Source organism: Castor canadensis, chromosome 11, assembly GCF_047511655.1.
Source record: "Castor canadensis chromosome 11, mCasCan1.hap1v2, whole genome shotgun sequence".
Taxonomy (NCBI): Eukaryota; Metazoa; Chordata; class Mammalia; order Rodentia; family Castoridae; genus Castor; species Castor canadensis.
In genome coordinates this window covers 25,255,033-25,271,687 of record NC_133396.1, presented here as the reverse complement: position 1 = coordinate 25,271,687, position 16,655 = coordinate 25,255,033, and the positions used below count along the sequence as shown (strand labels likewise).

The 16,655-nt window shown below is 35.1% G+C and overlaps 1 protein-coding gene across 5 annotated transcripts in view; it reads left to right on the top strand.

Moving 5' to 3' along the window:
- The window catches only part of Skap1 (src kinase associated phosphoprotein 1), a 288,040-nt gene that overhangs the window by 63,808 nt on the left and 207,577 nt on the right, over positions 1 to 16,655 (top strand). For all 5 annotated transcript variants that reach the window (XR_012438612.1, XM_074045942.1, XM_074045941.1 and 2 more), the window contains exon 4: positions 5,835 to 5,936. Coding sequence is in view for 4 of the 5 variants with exons in the window: in XM_074045942.1 (XP_073902043.1) it covers positions 5,835 to 5,936 (102 nt within the window). In the remaining variant the exon portion in view is untranslated. The remainder of the gene's footprint in view (positions 1 to 5,834; positions 5,937 to 16,655) is intronic.

The following is a 16,655-nucleotide window of genomic DNA, read 5'->3' as shown; positions in this document are numbered from 1 at the left end:
AAGCCTGCTCTGCCACTGATGAGTCTCTGTGTCTCAAGCTTTGGTATAATAATATATCCTGGTATTCTTTTGAGGATTCAATGAGATAGCACTTGAAGAACCTTGACCCAGAACCTGTCCCCAGCAAGAGGTCAGCAAGCTATTATGTTTTTTATTATTATAGCTGACTTTCTCTTGCAAGTCAAAACATGCTGCAATTCAGTTGAATAGCTTCATGGTAAGAATTAATTGCTAAGAGTACAGTAGTCCAAAGAAAGCAGAGCCATGAACCAATAATTCTAGGTTTCAGTTGCCTGGTTGCCATGTGATGAATACATTCTCTTTACAATATATTTATCCACACATTGCCAAATACCTGGATTTACATGTTTTTAAGTTCTGTCACAATCTCATTACTATTGAAAATATTCCAACTCAGCAGGTTCCATTTTAGTACCAGCGAACAATAACGGTGGTAGATGGAGTGTGTTAGTGTAAAGCCAGAATGATTGCTGACAGGCTGTAATTTGCTTTATGAAGTGTGTGTTGTCGCATATACAATTATCTGGTTTGTATTTGTTGCGGCCAGCTCTCCAGTTTGTTAATATCCAGGAGTTGTGCCTTTATGCGAAACCTCAGAAGGGTTAAAAATCACACAGTTTTCTGGAAGGAGAAGAGTTCACACAGTAGCTACCCCTCTCCCCCTTTTTTCTTTCTTTCTTTCTCTCTTTTTTGTTTTTCCTCCTTTCTTTTAAGAGAGCTAGGAAGATGCTATGCGCTGCAGCCCACCCTGCTGGTCAAAATGAAGAACTGCATTACAAAGGATCATTTTCTTAAAGTTTGAGGGGGAGAGGGGTGGAGAACTTTCCAATTGGCTCCCAGGGCATTTTCCTGTCCAATCCACCACTGACAGATGTAGTTCATTTTAGAATATTATTAAGCTAGACTGCCCTTTAGGTTGTTGGATTCGCAGGTGTTTTGTAGTGATTGTACGATGTCTGTCTAATCAATTTGGCTGCATTTCTGAACCAAATGACTACTATTCCCTGCAAACATTATCTCTGAAGGTTCTTAAGAATTCTCATTATTCTTAGCATAATTGTGCAATTAGTAAGCAGTATCCTAAGCTAGAAAACTTAGCTAGACCCAACTTTCTTCTTATGTATTCAAGACCTAGTTGGAGCAACTTTAAAAAGAGTGGTAAATAGAAACTTTCTTTACTTGGCCTATCATTTGTTTCCTAGATTTAATGACATTCAGTACTGTTACACTCCCTGCTAGGACCTTGGTTTGGGGGGAAGAATATTTGCACATTGAATTATGAATAGATGTAGGAGTGGGAAAAGATGGACAGGAAGTCAGACTGTATAGAACAGAGAAGAATTTGAGACCTTCACTATACGTGGATTAATCACAAGAACTAACCATGCAAAACCAAATGGATATTTAGAAGTCGGTGAAGCCTCTCAGATGTTCTGTGGGAAACACCATACATTTTCTAATGCATGAGTATGTGCAAAATGGTGTGTAATTTATAATGGGCGTATTGACAGAACTTCAACATTTGGTGTTGCAAATGTGCTATATAATATATTTACATGTGAATAACATTTCACATATATGGTCACATCTGTACCCAACATATTTCTTTAGTTGGGGCTAGATTCAATAACTTAGGTGAATGGTTATAATAAGGAATAATAAGCTGTCATTTTGCTAATCTTACGATGATAGTTCAGCTTTGGGAACTGCATTACTATTAAATTGGTCCATGAAAATCTGGCAATATTAATGCTATCAAGCATGAAAACTAACTGGATTTGGATCAGGGAGCTTTATTTATAGCATTTTAGTGAGGATTTATTAGTTTAAAGAGGAAGCTATGTGTCTCATGGGATCTTAAATAGAGTAGGAAGTCGTGTGTTCCCTTCTAAGTGCAGTAACAATTATAACACAACCTAAAAACATTATAGACGACTTTATGTTCATTTCAATTTCCTTGTTATGCAAAGGTAGATGACGAAGTAATAGCAAACCCTAGAAAGTTTCTAGACATATCATATAAACGCTTAGTTCAGATGTAAATCTTTATAACTCACAATTAATCAGAAGAGAAATAAAAGAGAATGACTTACACTAACATGAAAAAAACATTGATCCTTTCATATTGAATAAGCAAACATATATTTAAATGTTTTAGCTGTTATATATTCTTACATTTTGTTGTGTTTTTTTAAATGCTCAAACTGATTTCTGTCTTTTTTCATTTCTTTGGTAAAATTGTCATTACACCCTGGTTTTGTCCTTAAATAGTACCTGCGAGTTCAGGACTAGACAGGTTTGCTATGAGTGAAAAAAGTTACAAGGGGAACATCATCGTTCATTTTTCTCCTATTTCACTTGGAATTGAATTACTAAATGAAAGTTTGTGTCAGTTTAATTCACTTCTCCATAAAGTTTATGGAGCAGCAACAGCTGGTTGAATCTATGGCAGAAAAAGCCAACTTCTAGTGGCCAAGCCATTGTTTCAGAATTAAGGGGGAAAACTCATTAACTGTTAATGAAAACACAGGGAATAAAAACAAATAGCACAGAAACCCTGGCAAATAATTACCTTACACCTGACACAAAACTGCTTTATCTTTCTGCTCCAACCCTCAGAAATTCCCAACTTATCACTCTATGGAGCATGAATGAAATTGAGTTTGATTCTCAGAAAAGAACAGTAGAGAAATCATCCCCTTATGGGCCCCTCAGCACAGATACTCAGTGGAGAACCTGCCATTGAATATACTAAGGAGTGTATGTAGGACCCAATTCTTATGACACTTAGAATAAAGGAGCAAATTACCAGCTAACAGCATGCACACCCTTGATATAGTTCCTCCAGATCTTGTTTAGAAATACAAAGAGAAAGGCTGAAGGTAATGGACGTGATTAATGGAGATATGGTGTGTTAAAATATATATCTGTATAGAAATATATTGATTCTGAGCGAGTTGCAGTGGGGAGTGTGTCTCCAGTGGCAGAGGGTCTTGCTTGTGAGAAAGCCACTCTAAGCAGATGGAGTTCGAAGCCCTAATTGTAGAGCTGCTGAGTGGAAATGTCTGTCACTATAGTTTGTGATCATTTATGTCTGATCCCACTGGACTACAAGTCGTGACCACTTGGAACTGCAATTGTCAGAGCTATAGACGAATCCAGAGTGTATGCATGGTTATGTGTTAAGGAAGAATGATGCTCTAAACTTCAGCAAACCCAAAATAACCACAATAATTGCTAATTCTTCTATAAAACTTTTCACCCATGCCTCTTTAGCAGTTGTAATCATTTTAATTATAGAGGGAGTGTCTATTTACACAGTGTTACAGGTTAGTTTCTGTGTGAGCCCAAGGGAGTTGGGCCATTTGGTGTGACATTAAAAACACTTCTAACAACATCTTCATCATCAGGAACTAATTGTGCTTACGTGTAAGGCATATTTTAAAATGTTTTCCCCAATCACAATTATCTGACCTGGGCTCTGTTTGCTACTTTGAGTTGCATTCCTCCTTGTTGCATAATTCACAAGGGCACAGCCTGGCATTTGGCACAGGGGATAGTTGTTTAAAAGTGTACTTTAGGTAACTAGTTAGGAACTACAGGAATCATGTGGAAGTGACTTTTTCATCTGAAATTAGTAAGTCGTGTGAAATCCAGGCAGGCGTTTTGGGTGAGATTTTAGAAAGGAAACTGAAAATGCAATGTGATATCCTGGATTGGATCCTGAAACAGAAAAATGACATTAATGGAATTTTCTTTTCTTTTGGTACTGAGGTTTGAACTCAGGGCCTTGCACTTACTAGGCAGGTGCCTCTGCCATTTGAACCATGCCTATAGCCACACTAATGGGAAATTTTGTGAAATGTAAATAAAGTCAGTACTTTAGTTATTAGTAATGTGCCAGTGTTAATTTTTTGGTTTTGGCATATCCTGTACTTCAGTTATGGGAGTTGACATTGGGGGAACCTGGGTGAAGGGTATACATGAACTCTGTACTATCTTTACAACACTATATAAGTCTAAAATTATTCTAAAATAAAAAGTCACTAAAATACAAAACAACAAAAGCTCTTCCTGATCTGCATTTTAAAAAACAAAAGCTTAATATGCTTGAATGTGTTAGAGTAGTTGTTTTTCTTTCCCCCTTTAGTGGGAGATTTGTCAGATTTCTGAAGCAAGCAGAAAACATTGAGTCCATAATGACAGTTGAAAAATATCCTACAAATGTCAAATTTTGTTTGGCAACACAAACTACCTTTTTTTTTTTTTTTAAAGGATTTTGATTTGACTCAAAATAAAAATTCCTTTTAATATTGAAGCTAACTTTCAGGTTTCTGGCCAGGGAATCCATTTACATTGTTGTTGATAATGTAATTTCAGTAGATTTGCCAAATTGTAAATTTTGAGCATTTAACCCTCTGTCCAACATTTGAGATTTTTTTCCCTGGTTCTTCTGGAAATTGCACAGTGATGCTTTACGCTTAAAGCTTTGTATCCTGATTATTGGATTAATAAAGGAGAACATTTTTTCTGGCTCCAGCCAGTGACTGTTGGCATGTGTTTAAATTTTTTTCTACAATAAACACTACAGTTTATTCTGAAGTCCTATATCTGCAGGTGTTCAACTTAGTTATAGACATCTACCTGCCACTGAACAGCCAAAGAAGACTCCAGATACAATCATTTAATTTATGGAAAGAGAAGGCCACAGCCATCCTCTTTTTATCATTTTATGTCCTCCCTATCCTTCTAGTTTAATTGTAGGAAATAAACCTTTAAAGTGAGGCAATACAGATTCTATGTAGGTTGTTTGGTTTCACTGCTCCCTAGTTGAAATCCCGGGCCAAGACTCTACAGTGTTTACTGAGATTAGCATTGGTGATTTCCTTTGGAAATTAGTATTTGAGATAATATTAAATTTAATTGAAAATCCCTTTTTCATGTTTGTGAAATGAACTAAGCAGCTGTCGGTATCCTTTTATCAACAGACTGAACCTCTGTTTCAGGGATTTTAAGGAAAGCCATTTGCAGTGCTTTCATTTTCTTCCGGTTTCCAATGAGCTAACATCTTCCGTCTGAACCTTTTAAAAGTATCATAATGGCGTTGACCACTTCTACAAAATACATTTCAACGTAGGTTAAAAACACCCAAAAGGGATTAGCATTGTTTTAATTGCATAATTCAGTACTGCATATACATTACCTTTTATCAAAGTCATTTTGCAGAACAAATATTACCTTCTTAGGGCTTTTAGAATTCCTAAGAGGTTGGTTGCATAGGCTGTAAACTGGAATTACAAAGAGAGAACTTCCTTAAGGTTGCAATAGAATAGAATCCAGCAAAGTTTAGGTTCTACATTTACTTCTCTTGTTTTCTAGAGGATGACAGAATATCGACCTTGCTAAATTGTATTATGTATAGAAGGTTAACCCTTTGTGTAGATCCTTCTATTTTATTTGGCAATATAAAGAGAAAGAGACATTCAAGGGAAAGATTGCAATTAATGAAGACAGAGTAGATTAAAACAAATTCACATTTTAAGTGTGATTTTGAGAAACTTCTCTCTAGTGGCAAGAGGTCTTCCCACTGTAAGCTAACAGTTCCTTAGTTTTAGTTAGTTACTTGAGTAAAAAATATCCTATCCAGGTAAGTTTATTGTTGAGTTTATTTATGTGTTTTTAACGTATTAATTGATAATGGACGTGTTCATGGAGTAAAAGATGCATCAATTTTTATGAATACCAGAAGAGATCTACAAATATCCTTATAAAGATGTCCAAAAGATGGCCTCACTTTCGTTTTCATCCCTCAGTTGGAGACCTTGGACAGGACAGCTCTGACGATAACCACAGTGTGACTCATGGCCCACCTCTCACATCAGATGTACCCTTTTGGCCAGATTATCAGGATGAAGGTGAGTGTCATCTTTCTGGATTTTGGGTGCCCATACTTTTTACCTTTTGTCCTGCTGGCTTTGCCTTCTGTCGTTTTGTATCCAACAGTGGGTTCTCTGTATTGGTAATCACTAATTTGTAAAGAACAACTGTTTGTTTCATTGTGGTGCTGATCCTCATGGGTAATTCAATACTCCTGAAGTTAATGTATTTAGGGAAACACTAATTCCATACTGGAGCAGGAAGACATCACTATTGATCTTTTTATAAAAAAAAAAAAAGTAGCTCAAAAACTAGGAAAGCAGATTACTTTTCTTTTGGATCTCTTGGCTTCACTGAGGTACATGAGAATTGGATCTTCCACTTAATGATAATTGGATTATTAATTTATTGTGGATCATTTGAGACCTTTGAGCCCATTATATTATATATCATTATACTTGTTCTTCCCTGTCCCTCACAAAATTGCTATTTCAAGGGGAAGGGAAAGCCACAGAACTGCAATGCAAATCTTACTGGAGCATCAGTTTCACTTGACTATTTGGAAATGGCAGAAGTTAAAGATTTCAACTATTATAAACATTTTGACTTAAAATACAATGGTACATAACAGTGAAATGCAAAATATACATGAATGTTAGGAGATATGAATATAAAAATTTTGACCTTGTGGCTTCCAGTTTCTGGCTCAGGCTCGTATTTCCCAAGGGTGGGAGAGCACGGTGGTCTCCTGGCATTTGGCCACTTGAGCAGAAGGTTCAGTCATCATGAATGTGTACGTGTTCTTATCAGTCTCTCTTGTGCCTTTTCAGTGGGGTAAAAAGGTAGAGATGCTACTAAACTGAATATTAAATTGGAAACTTATTATTCTCTTAGGGATTGGGAATAAAGTTAGTAAATTATTCCTTATTTATCTTTATTAACCTGTAATCTTTTCATTTGTTTTCCTCCAAATTTCAAGAGCATATAATCCCTGTTTTCCTCTCTTTTTCTTACCTATTCATTGATTACTATTTCATTTAGGCCTTTTAGCAAGTCATATTTTTTCCCTTTAACTGAACTGCTAACCTCCACGTCAAAACTGTGGACTGAATTACACAGAAACATTTTATTTTGTTTGAGCTTTGAATACCAGCAGAATTGGTAGTGATAGGGCATGAATCTACATGGTGGACAGACTGCCTAGGGAGGTTTTCAGGAAGGGGAGAGGGAAAGGATACTTAGGAGTGAGGAGGATGGTAGTATGCTATATATGAAGACAGCATAATGAAACCCACCAAACAGTTTGAAAAATGGGGGAGGAGGAAGAGGAAGAATAGAAATATAGTGGAGGGGTGAACTTGTTCAAGGTACACTGTACATGTATATGGAATTATCACAATGAAATCCCCTCATATTATTAACATGATAATTAAAAAATATATAAAAAAATCAGGACTTAAAATCTAAACTCTATATTGGTTCAGGTATTACACTAAAAACATTGTTTGAATTGAAAACTTAATAATTACCTTGGTAGCTGATTAATAGTTATAGAAATCTAACAGTGCAAAACATGAAGAAACCAACCTTACATTTGGCTTTGATTAATCTAATGCTTGACAGAATTAGAACAATAGTACCTCATTAATCCATAGGTCACTTATTTGGTATTTCCAACTTTCCCAAACACAGCTGAGAACACAATAAGTAAGCCAGAAAGACCTCTAAGTGGAAATAGTTGTTACCAAATCCCATGTTAACACTTGTGTACCTTATTCTTAGGAGAGGGACTGAGACCCTCGCTGGGGAAATCCTCTTACAACTGTTTCAAATTAGAAGGGGTATGGTAAGCCAGGTGTGATGGTTCATGCATCTAATCCTAGCACTCAGGAGGCTGAAGAAGGACCAGGAGTTCAAGGCCAGCCTAGGGTAAAAAATAAGACTCTCAAAAACCAAACAAAAAGAAGAAGAAGGGATACTGTAAAGACATCGGTAGCAAAAGATATTGAGGTAAGAGTCAGGAAAGTAAAAATTTGTATAAATAAAATTTATATAGGGATTAAAAAAACATAGCAGTCTGGGCCTATTTTGTATTATAGAGAAAAATGGTCCAAATTCTTCCCTAAGAGCCCAGTACCTGAATAAATTAAAACTCTTAAAGGAAGCATTTACTGAACACTTACTATGTGCCTTCCACTTGTGTGCAAAGCACTTTGCATATATCATTCATTCATGAGACCCTGGGTTCCATGCCTACACTGAAAAAAAAATTGGGATGAAAGAAGTAAACCTAGTATCTGGAAAATTCCAAAGTTGATAACTTTGTTCTGTAAAGGTTCCCCTAAGAGAGGAGCTAATTATATTAGTAATATATATGTCATAGGTTTTTGGTTTTAGTTCTGCACATGAAAGTTAAAAGAATTCCCAAAGTAACAAAGTCAGTGGTAGAGGCAGGAATAGACCTACTATATGTTAGAAACTTGACTATGGGGATGATGTGATGATGTCTGAGTTTCTACAAAGTATTGAACCCTGTACAGTGTCTGAGTGCTCATCGTGTAACAGGCAAGATTAATGTTTCCCTCCCCTGAAAATTAAAAATACATACATTTCCTATTAAACAGAGGATTGTGTAAGTATTAAACCTTCAAGTAAACATTATATACTATTATTATTATTATTATTTGTAGTACTGGAGTTTGAATTCAGGGCTTCAGCTGCTAGACAGGTGCTCTATCACTTGAGCCATGACTCAGTCCAACAATACTTATTTAGAGATACCAAAATAATTCTGAGACATTATATAAGCGGCAAGTGAAAAAGCAGACACAGTTCCTGTCCTCTTGGAGCTTGCCATTTCATTGGGAAATACACTAAGTAGGCAAATAAACAAATGCAAAATTAGTGTCTTCATTTGCTGGTGGAATAGCTGAGACACTTCTTTAGGAAGAAAATATGTTCTCCTTTAACTTGCATTGTAGCAACAGTTATTTCAGGCTTTTGGAATTTTATCTTTATTAGACAATGTCAAAATATTTCAGTCTTGTTATCTTCTATCCCTTAGCCAGAGGATTGTCCTAAACTCAGAATTATAAAATGACACACGGTCTCGCCCATCTGTCCATACATTACTTCAGTGATGAGAAACAGTAACCATGGTGCATGTTGTATTTGGGTCATGCCTGTATGAAAACTATGAAGAGGTCTAGAGGAATATAGAAACCTAACTAGGTGCACAGCAAAAATGAAAACCAGGGTTACAGGCTAACCCATGCATAAAAATAAGAGCATGTGCTATCTACTCACAATTCCTTTTCCTTTTCCTTCGCAAATACTCACAATCTGAGGGCAGGCTAAATCCTGTGGAGAGACACTGACTCACAAGAGCATACTCCACCATCAGAATGGAGACTTGCTAATAAGGAGTAACATTTAGATTTCTAAATTAAAAGTATAGTTTCTACCATGGCAAAGGGAAAGTTTTAGTAGGAAACATTGAATACAATAACTGTACAAAAGCCAGACAACCAAGAAACTCAAGATCTGATTGCTTTCAGTGTACAAAATATGCTATGGATTTTAATGCATCTATAAATGCATTTCATTAGTATAATGAAGAACTTCTATCACATACTCTTTAAAAGATAGTTTGGGAAAGGTGATTTTCTATAAGCAAGGTATAGTGAGTTCTTCTGGAAGAAAGAAAAAATTAAATTATTTTAGTAGAAACCTAAAATCTTTAATAATGTTTTATTATGTATCATATTGTAACTAAAGGAAGAAATCGGACAGATATATCTGTAAAGAAAGCTTATTTTTATATCAGATTGCTGAAGGTTGGAGAAGGTTCTTATTCTCCAGCAAAATGAGAAACAAATCGAGCAAGTGAAGACTTTTAACTGTCTTTGGAGAAAAGTAATGATGAATAACTGACGAAACTGTTGTTGATAAATTTATTATATCCTTGTTGAATTAAAAGAAATTGTAAACCTGTTAAAGTATCCATAGTGGCCATTTTCAACTCCATGCCTCTCTGAAAGGTACATTCTAATATATATAAAATATTCTGGAAATAAAGGGAATTGGGTTTGTTTTGTTTTAAGGCACTGGGGCTTGAACTCGGTGCTTGTTAGGTAGGCGTTCTATCACTTGAGCCCTGAGAATTGTTTTGTTTTTTTTTTTTTTCTTTTTACAGTGTTCTTTTAGCACTTTTTATTTTTACATCTCACTGTTTTTATTTTAGTTCTTAAATATAAGTCAATTTTGGATTTAAGGGCTGGGGATGTAACTCAGTGGTAGAGCACTTCCCTAAAATGCAGAAGGCCTTGGATTCAATCTCCAGCACTAGGAAAAAAAAAAGATTATGAATAACAGTAGACCTGCTTTTGTTGATCATTGTGGGTTTTTATTTTTTAATAAAGGGAAGAAGACTTTAGAACTTAAAGTATTTTATATAAACTGTTTTCGTATTGCAAAATGAAAGTGAAGGCTTAATTTATTGACTAGGATTTTGAGGCTGGAATTCAAGTGTATACTAATTTTTATTGTGTCAAAGTAAGAATCATGGAGACTGGGAGTTGGAAGTGGTGATAAAACTGCTTCTTATGGGTTATCTCATTTAATTCTCAAGCCACCTTAGAAAGGAAGCTACTGTTCCCCATTTTGCAGGTAAAGAAATGAAGCATAGTGAAATTAGGTGATTTGGCCACAGGTGGCACATCTAATCTATGTGGGGGATTGGGACCCTGAGAGATGCCTTAGTTACCCATTGAGTGGGCTTTCCAACTCATTCTCCTCACTGCCTTTTTCCCACTAATACATTGTTGGTTTTTTAAAAATGAAGGTATCCAGAGATAAAAATTATCCTCTAACTACTGCGTTACCAGCACTCACAAAATTCCATTCCAAATTACATATGGAATTTTTGGATTATAATATGTAATCTCATTCTAAGTATTTTATAATTTGCTGTATGGAAATTATGAAATTGTCCTTTTTAACCTGCATGTTCTTTAGAAGTACTTGCGGTGTTTTTGTTCTAGTTTTAGTTTTGATTTGTTTGTTGTAGTTTCTAGAAGTTTTTAGTCTTGCCTTTCTATTATTAGCTCTTAATTTTATTACATTAATAATCTAAGACCACAGCCTATATTATTCTGATTCTTTAGACATTGTTGAGACTTTTTTTGTGTCCTAGAACTGATTGCTTTCTGTTTAAGTGCTATATTCTCTGAACTATTTATTGAATATATTCTTACTATTTTTAAGTGTGTAAATGGTATTCTTCAGATGTTTTTTGTCCAAGATTTCTTTTATCTGCTGAGAGGATTGTGTTGAAATCTCTAATTACAGTTGTAGACTTATTCATTTTTCTGTGTTTTGTTTTATATTTTAAGGTCGTATTACTAGGTATGTACAAAGACCTCTAATTTGTTTAGAATGGTTTCCTTTTAATGAGTTGAAATCTTATCTCTACAACTTCCACTTATAAGTGAGATAACTTCCACTTACTAAACTAGTGTTGCCTTCTAAATCTATGAGAACACCCCTGAAAGACTTCATATTCAATGAGTATAAAAAATGTTGGCTTGCAAGCCAGTTTGAGATCTCCACAGCTGTGAGGCCTGATTTTAGGATATAAATTCTTTTGTTTCACAGAGCAAATAAATAGCACTTTACAATGTTTACTGAAGTATGTGAATTAATGATGTAGGGATTAGAGGTAAATGACCTCATTGATCGGGATAAATCTTAGGTAAATCCTGCTGAGAGCTTTGGAGGAAGATGTGCATATTTTCAAGCTACTTCACATAGAAACCTATTGTAGATTCAGTCATTGGTTGCCTGGTACCAATAATACCTTGTATACTAGTATCAATAATACTATAGTATTTTGAAAGAATTGATAGCTTAGAAATAGTGAGCCATTTGCTTCCTTTTCCTTGATGGGGTGAGACCCATTACTTTCTTCATGTGTATTTTTTAATTACATAAACTGTAATTATAATATGTGCAAACATATTTAGAGTTTTTAGTTCTTTTTTATTCTATAATGTGAAGATAATGAAAATGACTCAAGATAATCTCTCTCCATATACAAATCTGTAAATAAATATATACGCATGCACACATACATTCAAACAAGCATTTTATCTCACTTTCATCTTACTCTACAGACAATTGCTTTCATCTTTGTTGTTAGGTGGAAGATATATTTTTCTTTAATAAAGGTACACAACTCCTGTCAACACTAATAGAAGTTATATATACGTGTGTTTAGAGGCTCATGTTGTGGGAGAACATAAAACTTGTTTCCATGTCTGTGGTTTGGAAGCCCAAGAATGCATTCTGTGGTAAAATACTCACTTTCATAAGCATGGTGTATTTCTGAATAAGGTTTTGTTGGCTTCAGGTGAGTCCATCAGATTTCAGATCACTGGAAGAAATTAAGGACACGGTGTTGAGTTAACTGTGATAAGGGTAAGTAAACTGTCACTCAGGATCACAGTGGCCTCCTTCATGAAGATAAATGTCTTATTAGATCTAAGACATCATGTCGTTTATGTAGTCTGGTATAAATCACAGATGAAGATGACAAACTGGGTTTCAAAGTTGACAGTAATTTATATAACTTAAACAAATGATTACCAAGGATTATACATGTTTTGTGAAGAATTAAAAAACAATAACAATTATCTGTCTATGAACAACCCATTTTTCATTCTTTAGCCTAGCATATTCTGCTGTGGGTATATGCTTACACTCTAACCTTCCATCTAGTGCCCTTTAAGCACTGTCACGTGTGTTGACTGCTGGCTGTCTTCCATAAAGTCTCCTTCATTAAAACAGACTTCTTGCAAATTTAACCCAAGTTTCTACATAGGATCATGGAATTTTAGAGCAGGAAGAGACTTGGCAATTGTCTAATTTAGTCTTGTTTTATCAAAGGAAATCTGATTATAAAGACACCAAGTGTTTCAGTTCTTTGACTAGCTAGTGACAGAGCCAGTACTGGATCAACTGGGTGGAAAGGATCTCTCTCAGCTCAGGGGCAGGTGTTCCTCCACCCCCAGCATGATCTCAGTATGCTTGTGTGTTTTTCTCACACATGCTTTCCAGTGTGGCACCAAAATAGTCTTGCAGGGGACCTGACCTGACTGTTAAGCTATTTTCCCCCCAAGATTCAGCCAAATTCTTCAGAAACATGTGTCTCACTTGCCTACATGTGTTCTGATCCTTTTTTCCAGGATGACTTGGGAATGGTACATTTTATAAAGAATTTCAAGACTCCATAAATGCTAACAGTTGTAATTGTGAATAAAATTCAATATGTCCCTGAATTGATTTGACATCAAAGCAATTAGTTACCTTTTTTGGACTTTTTGTCCATATTATAGATTATCATATATTGCTAATGAAGAAGAGTTCATTGTTGAACAACTCTATATTGAAATATCCTTATTCGATCACAAGTTTACTTGCTATGTGGAGGATGCAAAAAAGGAGTAAGCTGTGATTACTTTCCTTAGTGAGAAAACAATCTAGTTAAAGAGAGACAATTTAGACATCCCCCCCACACACACACACCAACAAAGTATATGGAACAAAACCAAGTGCTAATGATCAGGGACAGAGTTTGCAAAAAGACTAGTTGGTTGGACTTGTAGTAGTTTGGAAGAAACTTAAAATAATATTTGACTTGGCTTTTGGCCAAAGTGTTTTTGGAAGTCCTTTCCAGACTGGGAGTATGAGTTAAGGTATGTTTTTGAAAGGTCAAACATGTATTGCACTTTCACTATAATTAGCGGTGAAATAACAGTGGCAGCTTTTAAGTGCAAATAGTTGATTTTTAAATGAGTGACTTGGCAGATGAGATTTAACTTTTACATAACACCTGAATATTCTTTGTTTCTCTCCAAATTCTAAACTAGTCAGCAAGTTTAATGGTAACGTGTATGTGTATATAATTAATGAAGATGTCAGTGTGGTCATTTCAGTGGTGGCAAAATGATATGCAGTGTTTTTGTTGCTAATATAATACATATATGTATGCAAATAAAATTGACAAGTCAATCAGAAATGGGGAGAGATTATGTCTTTGTATGCTATTAATTAGAAAATCTTATTCACCGTGCTTAACTATCTTTTTTTTAGATTCTGTGGATGCATTGTAATTAAATATTACACTTGATTTTAGGCAAAAATGTAATCACTCCAGGGCTGGCTATTTTACCTAGAGCAATCATGTCTAAAGTTCTAGAATCTTGGACTCTCAGTATGGTTTCAACCACTAGGCTATCCTTCCTCAAGTTCCAAAGTCATTGGAAGAATTTTAAGTATAAAATAACTTCTTCAGTTGAATATACTCTTCATGCTCTGGTAGTCTTTGTTTTTCTATTAATCATAAGTTCTTTTGACCTAACATAGCACTCTGACTTTTCAAATGAAAAATGTGCTGTAGGCTTGGGGATATTGTTCCATGGTAGAACATTTGCCTAGCATGTATGAGGCCCTGGGTTCCTTACCCACCCTGAAAAAACTGCTAATACTGTTGCTTAAGACAATGCTAAAGCACCTGTTAGTCTAGATATATTATGGTCTACTGGGAAAACATAGTTGATTTCACAAACTATATTATCCTTCTGCTCTAGACTGCCTTCCTGATTTTGATGACAGCCTTTTTAAGCTGAGCCCTAAGTAGCTTAAGCCCAGATATATTACCTAGCAGGAAAGAAAGATTAGGCAAAATGGGTTCTCTGGCTTGTAAAAGATTAGGATTTATAGGGGAATTGTTCCTTCATGAAAGTTTTCACTGATAGAAGCCTTTATCCAGTTTGCAGACCTATTTTTATAAACTGTTAGAATATGGCTTATGGTACAGTATATTTTCACAGAATGCTCTGAAAAGTAATTTTATAATTATGTTATTTCACAACAAAACCTTAGATTTTGATTTATCAGTAAAACAAGGGTTAACTGGGATCATGAGCTTTTTTTCTCTACAATCATTATCATCATTGAAAGACACTTGTGAATGCCTGAGAACATAGCGAGACCACAGATTGCCAGAGCTTAGGGAAAAATTACTTGAGTTATCTAATCTAGCCCTCTAATGAATTCACATCATTCTTACTAATATCTCATTTAATTAATTATCAAATATAGAGACTATGCTTTGGATCCTTCCTTTGCAGGACATCTTTCCCGCCCAACTATTACTACTAATTTATTCTTCATGTCTAACCTAAACTTTTCCTTCTTTAGATTCAGGCCATTGCTCTTTTCCATACCATCTTCTGAGACTGAATAATTCCCCTAATTCATTTATATTGTTACCTTTAGAAGGTATTAAAGACTGTGAACATTTATCCCCAGAGTCTTCACTTTTCCAAACTACATAAATTTCAGTTCTCTTAATCCTTACCTTACTCTGCCCCTGTCATACCCTCCAGTCCCTGGGTATTTTATCACATTCCTTGATATTTTCCATTCCAAGGGGATCACCTAGCCAAGAGAACTACCTTCTGGGGAAGGGAGTGCTAAAGAGTAAAATCTTATATAAACCACTAGAAGATAATGTGTTTATTTGATGTCGGCATTGGTGATCATCTGGAGAGCACACCAATGTAGTGCTTGCTTTGGCTTATGTTGGGATATATGTGTATTTTAATACCTAAATGTATTATGGCCTGTTGTAATTGAATGTCTATAAAGTAGCAGTTAAAAGGGTTTTATAGACCTTGGAAGAGATCAGAATTCTCTAGCCCCCTCTTGTGGTAAAATATAATATTACTTTTAGGCATTTCTGAATTTGTTTTGTTTAGTTTTAGTGAAGGGGATGGCTATGATATACATTTTATTAAGTGAGCATAGGGAATAATGAATTCAAGGATTAAAAATTTATATATGTACACACACGGGCACACGCTCAGAGAAATTTTTGTTCTTTTATTAATGCCACAAAACCTTAAAGATGCTACTTTCTTACAACTATCATTTCAAGATAAATAAAAGAGGGATTAGATATGATTTTAAATCAAATTTACAGGTACTTTTTTCCTTGTCAATTATAAAGGCTTGTGGTTAGCATTCCTAACAGATTGAATCAGATCTCCTATATTTTTTATGACATTAATTTTATCAGTTTTATAATATATTATTGTCACATTCCTTCTGTGGGAGACACAGTTCAGATATTCACAGACTTTTAGGAAATGACATGAACTCAAGGGGAGATAAACGGTGTGCAGGCGAGTTCGTGTTTATTGCCTATGGAATAAATTTCTACAGGTAGCATAAAATTATATTTGTCTCCTAGGTATCAATGAAAAATTGCTCTCAATATGCTTTGTATGGCAATCCAGGAAAGTGAGGAAATTAAACTAGACATCGTCCCGAAGTTTGTTTTCCTAAGTTTGTTTTGTTCTGTTATATGCTACTCAGAAACTTTGAGTAATGGTTAAGGTGGGTTGCCTTTATGCTCAAAACACTTTCTAATGAAAATACGAGGTCCTGTTTAGCAATTCCAGAAACTCTAGAAATATATTTGAGACCATGATTCTTAATATTAAATATTTCCCTTTTCCCCAAAGAGAATATTATTAGACTATTCAAGGAATTACCAGAGAAGAATGGTGTAGACATAGCAGAAGAAAATGAAAAGGTGAAATGAGTGAGAATAAATTACAATGATTAAATACTAAGTAGGAAAGTAGTAAATTTTGACTCTTTCCTTTTTTTTCTCCACCCTCCAAAAGATA